The 11,681-nt window shown below is 52.5% G+C and overlaps 1 protein-coding gene and 1 long non-coding RNA gene across 5 annotated transcripts in view; one reads left to right on the top strand and one right to left on the bottom strand.

The window, feature by feature from the left end:
• Positions 1-663: 663 nt before the first annotated feature.
• Positions 664-10,883, top strand: POLM (DNA polymerase mu). Of its 3 annotated transcripts, XM_077117963.1 has the most exons (11): positions 664-1,122; positions 3,475-3,658; positions 4,424-4,522; positions 4,653-4,823; positions 5,556-5,627; positions 7,995-8,115; positions 9,371-9,503; positions 9,641-9,743; positions 9,834-10,079; positions 10,174-10,257; positions 10,513-10,883. In XM_077117963.1, the coding sequence occupies exons 1-11, from the start codon at positions 929-931 to the stop codon at positions 10,597-10,599; spliced, it is 1,494 nt and encodes a 497-aa protein (XP_076974078.1). In that variant the 5' UTR covers positions 664-928; the 3' UTR covers positions 10,600-10,883. The 3 variants fall into 3 exon arrangements, with proteins under 3 accessions (XP_076974078.1, XP_076974068.1, XP_076974087.1); XM_077117953.1 differs by lacking the exon at positions 10,513-10,883 and having other exon boundaries at positions 10,174-10,505; XM_077117972.1 differs by lacking the exons at positions 4,424-4,522; positions 10,513-10,883 and having other exon boundaries at positions 10,174-10,505.
• LOC143648270 (uncharacterized) overlaps positions 5,515-11,681 on the bottom strand; it is a 23,200-nt gene continuing 17,033 nt past the window's right edge. The window contains exons 2-3 of one of the 2 annotated variants that reach the window (XR_013158479.1): positions 8,799-8,999; positions 5,515-6,270 (exon numbers count right to left, since the gene is read on the bottom strand). This is a non-coding gene — a long non-coding RNA (uncharacterized LOC143648270). Of the gene's footprint in view, positions 6,271-6,735; positions 8,380-8,798; positions 9,000-11,681 lie in introns of those variants that run through there. The other variant, XR_013158478.1, reaches the window with a different exon arrangement.

Raw genomic sequence — 11,681 nt, 5'->3', positions numbered from 1 at the left:
TATACAGACATTTTAAGTCTGTATGAGGCCAAGTTTGTTATTTTTTCTCCTTTAGTGTTTTCAAATTTATTGCCATACTTGGATTACAAAAACATCTCTCGACTTTTTTCCAGTACATTTTTGGTTCTTTTTTAGATTGAAATATTTGACCCATCTGGAATTTATTTTGGTGTTGAGGGAGGGAGCCCACTTCTATCTTTCCGAACGGCCGGCCAGTTGTCCGCAGGCCATTTTAGGGACAGCCCTTTCTCGGTGTGCAGAGAAGCGGCTCCTCATTCGTACAGCCTTATTCCCAGGCAGCGTCTGGGCCTCGGAGCGTCGCTTCGTCCCGCGATCGGTGGCTCCATCCGCGGGGAACGTCTTGCCCCACAGAGGGTCCCCCGAGACGGGGGCGAGGGGACGTCAGGCTGTGGGTCCGCGCCCGCGCCCCCACCCGGCCGCTGTGCTTAGCCACGAGACCAAGGATGCAGCCGGGAAGTGCTCCCCATCCACCCTGCTGCACCCCTCACCCCACCGCCCCGTGAGCCTGTCCCTCCTTCCCCGCAGTCGGCGGAATGGGGCGGGGCTTTCCGCGAAGGTAATTTAAATAGAAGGCGTGTCCCTGTTGTTATTTGCATAGAGGCGGAGCCTCGGCACACCCCTTCCTGTGGGAGAGTCGCGGCCCTCCGTGATCCCCGCTAAACAGCTTCATTTGCATAAGGCGGGGCTCTGCCTCACATAAGTGGAGAACAAAGCCGAGGCTGCTTTTTTTCGTTTTCCTTCCGGTCTACGTCCGTCGTCATTCCGGCTTCCGTCTGCATTCCTTCCGGCTTCTCCCGCTCCCTTCTGTATTCTGCCCGCTTCCTCCCGGCTTCTGCCCTCCTCCTCGCGGTTTCTTCCTGATTTCTTCCGGCTTCCGTCCGCCTCTTTGGCGGCCCCCGCGCTGTCCATGGCCCAGGTGCTCCCGAAGCGGCGTCGAGTGCGGCCCGGGACTCCGAGTGGGGCCGCCCCCTCCGTGCCACCCCCAGCGCGCTTCCCCGGCGTTGCCATCTACCTGGTCGAGTCGCGCATGGGCCGAAGCCGCCGGGCCTTCCTCACCCGCCTGGCGCTCTCCAAAGGCTTCAGCGTCCTCGACGCCTACAGGTGCGTACCGCTCGGGTGCCATCCCGGCCGCAGGGTGGTTGTGAACCCCCTGGCGGCTCGCGTACTGGGGGAAGGCTCCTGCGCAGGGCCTCCCGCCCCACTTTGTGGCTCAGTGGATTGAGTCCGTGAGCAGCGAGGGGCGAGCGGTGAGGGGGGCGTGTCTTCAGAGCTGCGTAATACTATCCTACTGTATCAGTTTGTCTGTTTACTTAGTTTTCTTATTAGACATTAAACTGGTTTCCAGTTTTCCCCTACCTACCATCAACAAGGCCATGAGAAGTAACCTTTTAGCTACATTTTGTAAGGTATTTAATCCTTTAGAATAAATGCTGTGAAGTAATATTGCCAGATGCTGCCTCTTTGCCCTCCAAAATGGTCAGTTTTCTCTAAATGCTGTCAGAAAGTGAGCGTTCCAGTTTTCCTACACTTTGTTCATCAGTAATTTTGCCATCAATTTCTTTAAATTTTTTGCTCATCATCTCATTGTATCTTGTCAGTCTGCATTTCTCCAACTACTGATGAGGTTTGATTTTTTTTTTCCCAAGATTTTTTTCTAGTCTAACCTTACTCCTGTTGTGAGTACTTTGTCTCTTGTCCAATTTTACACTAGGCTACCCGTGTCCTGTCATATTTACAGAGAGATCTCTGTACACATGAGGGTATCAGACCCTTTGTCACTAGTCACAAATATTGTTTTCCAGTTTGTTTTGGCCTTTCTCTCTATATATATGTATTTTTTTCTTTTCTTTTTGTTTTTGGTGAGGCTTTTTTACAACTGAGGATATTGAGACACAGAGGTCTGAAATGACTTGCCCACAGCTGATTGAAGTGGAGGGGCACCTCAGGTTTTTAGATTCCAATTCAGTCCCTACTATTTCATAATCACTTTCCTCTGAGCCTCATTTTCCTCTTCTTAAAAGGATGCTGTTAGCAATTAGAAGGCTGTGTTTTCCAAGATCATTGTGAGAGTCAAATGAGGCTTTGTAGAGGGCCATGCTGGTATAGTGGATAATTATTACTAGTATTATTGACCAAGTCTTGACCAAGGTTCCTCTTGCCCCGAGCCAGACTCAACTCAGAGAAATGAGCGTCTTATAGGGAGGGCATCGGGGGTAGCAAGACACAGTGGCTCCACAGGCAACAGCTATCAGTGGTGGGGCTGGGGTTCCCATAGGTTAGAAGTTGGGAAGGCAAATGAATCAGGGACCAGTTGCTCTGCAGTGTTTCTGTGACCTTTCATTTGTTTTTTTTTTTTTTTAGAATTTTTATGTTCACATTCCATCCAAAGTATATAATCAGTGGTTCATATTATCATCACATAGTTGTGTGTTGCTCACCATGACTATTTTTAGAACATTTGCATTACTGCAGAAAATGAAATTAAAAGAAACCTACAAACATCCCATACCTCTTACCCTTTAATATTTATATAATTTATTACTCTTCATGGTCTCTAGTATTGCAATCTACCCAGTTTTAAGACTTATAATAGAGGTAGGTTAACTGAGACCTTGTAGTATTGACAGATATAAATCAATAGAACAAAAAAAACTTCCAGAAGTACATCCACACAAACATGAGCAACCAAAATTTATTATTTTTTTTGCGATATACTTATGCAATCATTATCAGAGATCAGGGCTATTGGTTTAAAGGTCAGCAACTTCAGGTATTTCCTTTTGGCTATTCAAAAACACTACACTCTAAAAAGAAACATCTATATAATAAGTCAGTAGTCATAGTCATTTGTTAAATCCCAATTTCTCTGTTATACCTCTTCCCTCTCATTTGATCTTTTATCGTTTGTTCTTAAACATCCCCAAGGCCCAGTCTTGTGCCAAGCCAGTGAGAGAAGGATGATAGCCATTACAGCCACATAGCAGTTCATTGTGTGCCAGGCACTGTCTAGGTCCTTTGGCTTATAAGCTCATTTAATCTTGACCAGAACCTTGTGAGAAAGGTCTGTTCTCCAGCGGGAGAAAAAGTGTAGAGAGGTGACTTGCTTACGAGCATGTAGTGTGTGGTAGATATATGGCTTGAACCCAAGCCAAGTGCCTAAAGCTTGGTACTTAGCAGACCTGGTCCTTGTTCCCAAGGAGCTTCTCCTTTGGAATGGAGGAAGAGGGTAACAGTGCCTAGCATCAGTCTGGGTTCCGTGGGCTGGGAGTTTCCATATGCCTAGAGATGGGGCTGGGAAGGCTTCCTGTAGAAGGTGAGGTTTGGAGAACGAATGGGTGCTTACCAGGCAGAGGGGTCAGCAGGGGCCAAAGTTTGGGGTGCAGGGTAGAGTGGGAAAGATGGCAGGGCCAAGGGAGGGCTTGGGTACTCACCCTCCTCCCCGCTCCGGCCCAGCCCTGAGGTGACACATGTGGTAATGGAACAGACCTCGGCGGCTGAGGCCATTGCCTGGCAGGAGCACAAGGCAGCCTCTGCTCCTCCGGGCTGGACCTACCCTGCTCTGCTGGATGTGAGCTGGTTCACAGAGAGCATGGCAGTTGGGCGGCCAGTGCCTGTGGAGCACCGACACCACCTGGAGGTGAGTATGGTGTGGGTCAGGGGTGGAGACACAGTAAACCACCGGTGCAGGCCTGGTCTCAGTTGGGATGGGAGCAAGTTCTTGTTGTCCTCAGACAAGGCAGCAGTAGTGGGCTGCAAGGAGAGGCTGGGTTGGCTCCCATTCTCTCCGCTGGCACATTCGGGGGCTCTACTTTTAGCATCATCAGATTTTTCTTCTTTGCTAAGGGATGAAACTGACCCCTAGTGAGCTGAGGTCAGCTCCTCCTGGAGTCAGCAGGAGCCTGAACTTAGGCTGCTTTGAGGCCCACAGTCTCTGCTCTTGCTCAGGGCTTCTGGGCACAGCAAAGTGGATGGATGTGGGTGTGTGTCCAGAAGCCAGATTACCCACATTCAAATCCTGACCCTACCTATGGGCTGTTGAGACATGGCATGTTCTCTGACCTCTGCGATATGGGGACAATGAGAACTCCCCAATGAGAGGACTTAGAGGGCTGAGCCCCATACTGCATTTGCAGCACCAAAAAACATCAGTGGGCACTGGTGGTTATCATGGCTGTTGCTGCTCCTGGTCCTCTGGACAGGCAGCACTTCCTTCTGCCCCAGCAGTTTGGGTGCCTTCTCAGAGTCGGCTCACTCTGGGCTGCAGGCCCCAGCAAACCTGTTGGTGGCTGCTCAGAAGAGTTCAAGCTCTCATCCTGCCTACCACCCGGGCCAACATGGGCAACCCACCCTGCCTGTGCTGACCCCACAGCCTCACAGTGATGTGTGCATGTCCCACCCACAGGTGACTGAGCCCAGGAAGAGGGCTCCAAGCCCAGCACAGATGCTGCCCTATGCCTGCCAGCGCCCCACGCCCCTCACTCACCACAATGCTAGCCTTTCGGTGAGCCTGTCCCATTCTGCCTTTCTGCTTCTGTCCTGTCCCAGCCCTGGGGGTGGGGGCATGGTACAGGTGGTTAGTAGCCTCAGGGCAGGGGCTCAACCTACCCCTTAAGAAGGACTCCTCCCTGCAGGAAGCTCTGGAGACACTGGCAGAGGCAGCAGGCTTTGAGGGCAGCGAGGGCCGCCTCCTCTCCTTTTGCCGGGCTGCCTCGGTTCTCAAGGCCCTTCCCAGTCCCATTACAGCCCTAAGCCAGCTGCAGGGCCTTCCCCATTTTGGAGCCCACTCCTCCAGGGTTGTCCAGGTGAGTGTTCACTACACTGAACAGGGCACAGCTGTGAAGTGGCCTGTTCTGAATGGGAGGGGGAGGGGTGGTATGAAGGTCACAGGCCCCTCTCTGGGACTCCTTGGAGCCTTGGTGACAGAGTCTCGGTCACAGGCATTCAGAACTCAGCTGTGGCAGGCAGACGTGGGCACCAAGGTCGTCTCAGCCCTTGAAGTAGGACTGTTGAGAAGAGCTGGAGGGACTAGCAGTGGTGCTGGCTTCGGTATCATCACCCCCGTCCCATCTGTGAGGACTGGGGCAAGTGTATCCTGGACATTAGTGCTTCTTTTCAAAATGTGAAGCATCTAGGGACCCATCTGGTTAAGTTTTCCTTTGTATACATTGTTGTGAAGTTGCATAGTGACAAAATTCAGTTTTGCTTTTAAATGAAGCCATATTGGATGTATCACATACATGTGTAAAGCAATTGTTTGCCTATGGTAGCACTTGTTATTCATCTGAGAGATGGTCATTTTACCTGCTCCTAGCTCCCATTCCAGCCCAGGGCTTTGAAGCTGGCCACCCATAGTCCCTGCCCTCCCACTGGGAGGCAGCAAAGCAGCAGCTTTGGTTTCCCTCCCCAGGCAGCCTCCTCATGCCCCAGTCTCCACTGCTAGGTGCCCCTGTCTGCTAGGTGTGGGGGTTGCCTCATTCCTGTCCTCCCTCTCCTTTCCCATTGGCCCAGAGCCCCATGTGTTCTTCCTCTCACAGGAGGTGCTGGAGTACGGAGCATGCGAGGAGGTGGAGAGAGTGCGCTGCTCAGAGAGGTACCAGACCATGAAGGTGTGTGTATGCAGGCAGGGCTGGGTCCCTGCAGCTGCCTTCCTGCTCCATGTTGACAGACAGCCCCACGGGCTCTTGGGAAACAGTATAGTCCCGGTAAAGTATAGGAGGGGTCAGAAAAGGTGTCAACAAGGAAGGAGCAGCTAAGCTACCACTTCATATATGCCAAGCAACTGAATAGGGAAGGAGGGACCTTGTTTGAGCACAAGGACTTTTCTAGATCACTTGGCATCATCTGTTTTTATTGGACTATTTCTAATGAAATATTTCAAACTATTTACATGCTCTGGCCTCTTAAATGCATGCTGAACAAAACGTAACCTTTTCTTGGGAGCCCTGGGGGCAGTTGAGCTTGCAGGGCTGTTGTCCTTGCACTGAGTGTTCTGACTCTTTGGTGATCTTTGTGCCATTGCCTCTCGTGCTGTTGGGCTGCCCATCTTTATGCACATCTTCCCCTTGCCATTCATTTCTTGTCTGGTGCGGAAGTGAATGCTTCTATATGCTGCATTACCTTGGCCATGACTCCTCTAACACCTTTTGGCCCCCTGGTTTTGTAGTTGGAGGTTGTCAAAGGCATGACTTCTAGGTTGGTGAATTGTGGTTTCCCTGGGAGGGCAGGGGCCGTTGATGCTGAAGGAGGTAACTGAAGGATGTTACTAGTTAGGAGTTTCTTTTTATAAACAGTATTATTCGGCTAGTTTTATTAGAATCCTTTAAGTCAGGATTCTCTTGGTTGCAAGTTACAGGTATCCAACTCAAATTGTTGGTTCAGGTAATTCAAGGAAAGGCAGGGGGCTACAGGGTCTCAGAGAGGGAAGACACGTGAGCAACACTTGATGGATGGAGGATAGTGGGGGCTGGCAGGGCTGGGCTGCCGGCTATGATTGGAGGGTGAAGGCTATGACCCCGAGTGGAGTGGAACTCCCTGCTTGAGGAGGCGACATGGGCCTGGGATGGAAGGGGACAAACTGGAGCCAAGGGAGGACATGCCCGGGCTAGTCCCTGCCAGGGCTAGGCAGAGGAAGAAGTGCAGAGAGAGACATCAAAGCTATCCTAGGCACCCCAAGCCTCAGAAGACATCCAGACTGGCAGGAAAGGATGTTACTAGTTAGGAGTTTCTTTTTATAAACAGTATTATTAGGCTAGTTTTATTAGAATCCTTTAAGTCAGGATTCTCTTGGTTGCAAGTTACAGGTATCCAACTCAAATTGTTGGTTCAGGTAATTCAAGGAAAGGCAGGGGGCTACAGACCCCAGAAAGGGTGGCGCTGTGGCTGGTCTTCAGGGAAAACAATCTGGGGCCTTGAGATTCCCAGACATGCGTTTGTCTTCTCTGTTTGTCTCCACACACCAGCCTTGTCCATGCAGTAGGAGATGTGGCCCCAGAAGGTACCCCTGAGAGCTCCAGGGCTCACATGTTGTAGCTCCACCTGGGGAAGGTGTCACCCCTGAACAGCCATCCACTGTCAGGGAGGAACAGGGGACCTGAGCCCCTGTCCATAGGTGGGATGTCCACCTCACCAGTCATGCATAGCCTGACTGTGTGTGGGCAGCTCGCATGAGGGGTTAGCCCCAAGCAGCCTGACCCTACGGCCTTGGGCCAAGCCTGATGACTTGGCTGTGAGCTGCAAGCAGGGTCCCGGCTTCAGCACCTGGCCAGTGGGAGACATGGCTGCCAAATGCCCCTCTTGTTTGTTAGTACCCCCTTTCATGTTTGCTGTTTGTTGTGGAGGATAGCAATGGTTGTGAGTCCCAGCTCCTATTGGTTGAGGGAAGCATGATGCTTTCTTGTGAGTTGACTCTTCTCTGTTGTTTTTTTTGGGATGACTCTTTGGTTATGTTGGAATTATGATGAGAGCCATATGAGGTCTGGGAAGAGTGGAGGGAATTCTTTTTATAGTGGAGGGAACTAAGGCGTAGAGAGAAAAGTAGTCCTCCTGACCTTTGGGCAGGTGGGTGGCATCCAACCCTAAGTCCCCTGTCCTTCCCGCTGCTGTGAACAGGTGCATGTAGCCTTGCATCCCCTGGCCCCCTGCCCTCCTGGCTACCGTGAGCAGGTGTGTAGGGCCTTGTGTCCTCACCATGTCCCCGTCATAACCTGGGAGTTGAGATGCAGGCTCTGGGCCAGGCTCTTGGGCTTGGGTCCCACTAGGTGGTCTGCTGTGTGGCCCTGGGCAGGCTGCTTAAACTCACTGAGCTGAAGTTTCTTCTGCAAAGTGCCAATGATAGAGCAAAGCTGCTGAGGTGAGCACATGAGACCCCACTGGGGCCAGGCATAAGCGTCCTTGACAGAGGTCAACATCATCGTCGCCATCTTGCCAGGAGGAGAGTTGCACTCTGACCATCCTGTGTTAATCCCCCTGCATAGCTCTTCACCCAGATCTTTGGGGTTGGGGTGAAGACCGCTGACCAGTGGTACCGGGAAGGGCTGCGGACCCTGGACGACCTCCGAAAGCAGCCCCAGAAGCTGACCCAACAGCAGAAAATAGGTAAGGAGAGGGCTGGGCCCTGGGTGGGGCTTTTCACCCTCATTCCAGGCTCAGCTGAACACTTGGCACTGGTGAAGGTGCAGGGATGGGGGAATGGGGGGCTGTGGATGGATGTTCCGACTAGGTGCCTTGAGTCCCAGGCATTCCTAATTTCCACTGTCAGTCTGGGCAGCCCACTCTGTATGTGATGTACATGGCCTGGGACTCTGGTTCTCTGACGATGGCCGTGGGTCCGGGCTGTTGGAAAGGGGCCACTGTGTGGGCCTGGTGAGGCAGCACCATGTGGTGGGAGGAACATAGATTGAGAGTATTTTAGACCTGGGTTTGAGTCTTATCTTTGTCACTTACTAGGTAAGTGACCATGGCCCTGAAAGGTGATCTCCCTAGGCTTCAAATACTTTTTCTGTGAAATGGGGGAAATAGTGGCAGTGTTAGAATTCCCTAAGCTACAGTGTGTGACAGCCTCATGTGTGGGAGGCATCAGCAGACTTGCCCTTTCCCCTGCCCTGCCCACCTGGGGGTACTGTACCCAAACGTGTCCTGGGCCCTTCTGTGTCAAGGAGTCTCCCACAGCCATTTGAACATCTCTCCTAGGACTGGGGAAGAGTGGGAAGCAGGCAGATGGTTGTTATTTCACAGTTGTTTCTGGAGGAGGGACCAGTTGGGGGTCCTAGCAGAGTTACCTGTTGAGGCAGCAGGAATCAAGGCCTGCAGAGAGCTGGTTTATAGTGGAACATTGTATGTGACAACCTGCCAGTTCCACTTGACTGCTTCTCCCATAAATTTTATTCCGAGGTCACTGCCAGGTGCACCTTCATACTTAGCCCTCTCTGTGACTGAGCTTCCAAGGTATGGTGATTCTTCCATGGCAGAGAGGAAATGGGCTGTAGGTGAGAGTGAGGTATCACCTTTTTTTTTATTTTATTTTTTTTTATTTTTAACCACAGCGGGGTCCCATATTCTAGATTGGGGAACTGAGGCATCAACTGCATAAGTATCAGTGGACCAAGGTAATTCCTTACTGCAGTTATACACTGTGTTACCACTGGGGAAACTGTGTGAAGGGTACAAACTGAGGAAACTGCAGTGATCTCAATATAAAAGTTGAATTCTAGAAGGTGGGGAGGGCATGGTGTCAATCTCCAACTGGGTCCTACCCCTGGCCCAGATCCCCAGGTGTGAGCTCTGCCAAGGGAGCAGAGGGCTTAGGAGGCAAAGGTGGTTGCGGGGAGACTGAGGAGGTTGGTGTCTGCAGGGCTGCAGCATCACCAGGACCTGGCCACCCCAGTGCAGCAGGAGGAGGCACAGGCCCTGCAGCAGTTGGTGGAGGCGGCCGTGCAGCAAGCCCTCCCTGGTGCCACTGTCACGCTAACTGGTGGCTTTCGGAGGTAAGGTCCACCCTGGCTCAGCCCCAGAGCCCCCTGCCCAGTAAAGGGGCCACTGAGACAGGATGTCGCACGAGGGATTTGGGAGGAGCCAGTGTCCCAGAGCCTGAGTGAGGGCTGAGTCATCCTTGCCCCATCAGGGGGAAGTTGCAGGGTCATGACGTGGACTTCCTGCTCACTCACCCTCAGGAGGGCCAGGAGGCAGGGCTGTTGCCCAGGGTGATGCACCACCTACAGAACCAGGTGAGGGGAGCAGCAGAGTGGTCTAGGGTGCCAGCAGCTACTAGGCTCCTTGGGCAGGCCCCACAGATCCTGGTTACTCTCTCCCTGCAGGGCCTCATCCTGTACCACTTGTACCAGCACAGCCACTTTGGGGACCCCACCCGCAAGGTCCGGCAGAGCCACACCATGGACTTCTTTGAGAGGAATTTCTGCATTTTCCGCTTGCCACTTCCCCCTGAGGCAGCTGTTGGGGGTTTCCAGAGACACTGTGGGGCCTGGAAGGCTGTGAGAGTGGACCTGGTGGTCACCCCCATCAGCCAGTTCCCCTTTGCCCTCCTTGGCTGGACTGGCTCCAAGGTAGAGAAGGTGCTGCTAGAGTACAGGCTGGAGCCAGGGGCCAGGTTTTAGCTGGTCCTGTAGACAGCAGCTGCTTTTTGCTTTTTATACTCAGCATTTTGAGCGGGAGCTGCGCTGCTTCAGCCGGAGGGAGAAGGGGCTGTGTCTGAGCAGCCATGCGCTGTTTGATCTCAAGCAGGTATGTTGCCAGGGTCTAGCTTTGGGTAGGGGAAACACAGGGATCTGGGTCCTGGGACCTCCATCCCTAAATGGGACCTCCATCCCTAAAACCTCTGGGGCAAAGTCTGGGTCCAACCCTGTCTAGGCCTCTCAGTTGAGCACATCCCACTGTGGGGCTTCCCCCTGATACAGCCTGATGGGCCCTCTGCACCCTCCATGTGGCCGGGTCTGGATGTGAGCCCACACTGGGCCCCATGCCCTGCTCCCATTGCAGGAGGAGTTCCTCCCTGCAGCTTCAGAGGAAGACATCTTCAGACACCTGGGCCTCAAGTACCTTCCTCCAGAGCAGAGGAATGCCTGACCCTACCTACCAACCCTCACCTACCACCCACCCGCTGCCTGCCCTCTTCTCAGGAATTGGGGCTGCATCTCAGGGAGCGAGACCCTCTGGATGCCTTAGATGCTGAGGGTCTCCAGGCAGATGATGTGCTGCTGTCCCCATGTGTCCACCATAGAATGAAGGGCCAAATTCCGACCTAATTCCCCTTGCCCACAGCCTGTCCAGGGTGCACAGGCCATATCTGCCTCTGGGGAGCAAAGTGGAATGGAAACAAAAAGGAATTAAAGACAGGTCTATTTTTTGAATATGCTGCTGGTGTCATATGTGGCTGGCTGAGTGGTGCTGCTGGGGCCGTTTTTCAGCCTTTCACCTGTTGAAAGTTTGGGTCATTCCCGGGTTTGTTGTGGCTGGGGCCTGGCCTGAGGTACTCACTGCCCACCTGTCAGCTGAGCCTTGACTAGTGTTGTTTCGGGGCATGGGTGAGGGGTGTCCGGGGTGGGGGCTGGGGAAAGTTGGGGGAGAAGCCCATTGCCTTGTGCCTGGGTCCACCCCAGCATCCTAGCTTTGTGGCTGTGGGCTGCTCTCAGCCAACTCTACATGGCGTATGCTGGATGTTACCGGTGGCACACTCTACTGGCCTCATGACACTCGGTGAGCACCAGCTGTTGTTGCGGTTGCTGGAGTGTCAGAGCTGTGACGTGGTCCCTGTGCTATAGCAGTGTGCCGGATGTTTTAGTTTGCTAGCTGCTGGAATGCAATATACCAGAAACAGAATGGCTTTTAAAGGGGGAATTTAGTAAGTTGCTAGTTCACAGTTCTAAGGCCGAGAAAATGTCCCAATTAAAACAAGTCTATAGAAATGTCCAATCTAAGGAATCCAGGGAAAGATATCTCTGTTCAAGGAGGCTGATGAAGTTCAGGGTTTTGCTCTCAAGCGGAAGGGCACATGGCGAACACAGTCAGTCTCTCTGTCATCTGGAAAGGCACATGATGAACATGGTCAAGGTTCCTCTCTCATCTAGAAGGACACATGACGAACGCAGCGTCATCTGCTAGCTTCTCCTGGCTTTCTGTTTCATGAAGCTCCCCAGGAGGCATTTTCC

The sequence above is a fragment of the Tamandua tetradactyla genome, chromosome 1 (assembly GCF_023851605.1).
Source record: "Tamandua tetradactyla isolate mTamTet1 chromosome 1, mTamTet1.pri, whole genome shotgun sequence".
Taxonomy (NCBI): Eukaryota; Metazoa; Chordata; class Mammalia; order Pilosa; family Myrmecophagidae; genus Tamandua; species Tamandua tetradactyla.
Note: the sequence above shows the minus strand (reverse complement) of the source record. Positions and strands in the feature narration are given on the sequence as shown.

Bases quoted from the DNA above. Each gene is read 5' to 3' on its own strand.
- POLM (XM_077117953.1), top strand. From the start codon at position 929: ATGGCCCAGGTGCTCCCGAAGCGGCGTCGAGTGCGGCCCGGGACTCCG. The intron at 4,523-4,652 runs GTGAGCCTGTCC...TCCTCCCTGCAG, and splicing joins ACCACAATGCTAGCCTTTCG to GAAGCTCTGGAGACACTGGC. The intron at 5,628-7,994 runs GTGTGTGTATGC...CCCCCTGCATAG, and splicing joins AGAGGTACCAGACCATGAAG to CTCTTCACCCAGATCTTTGG.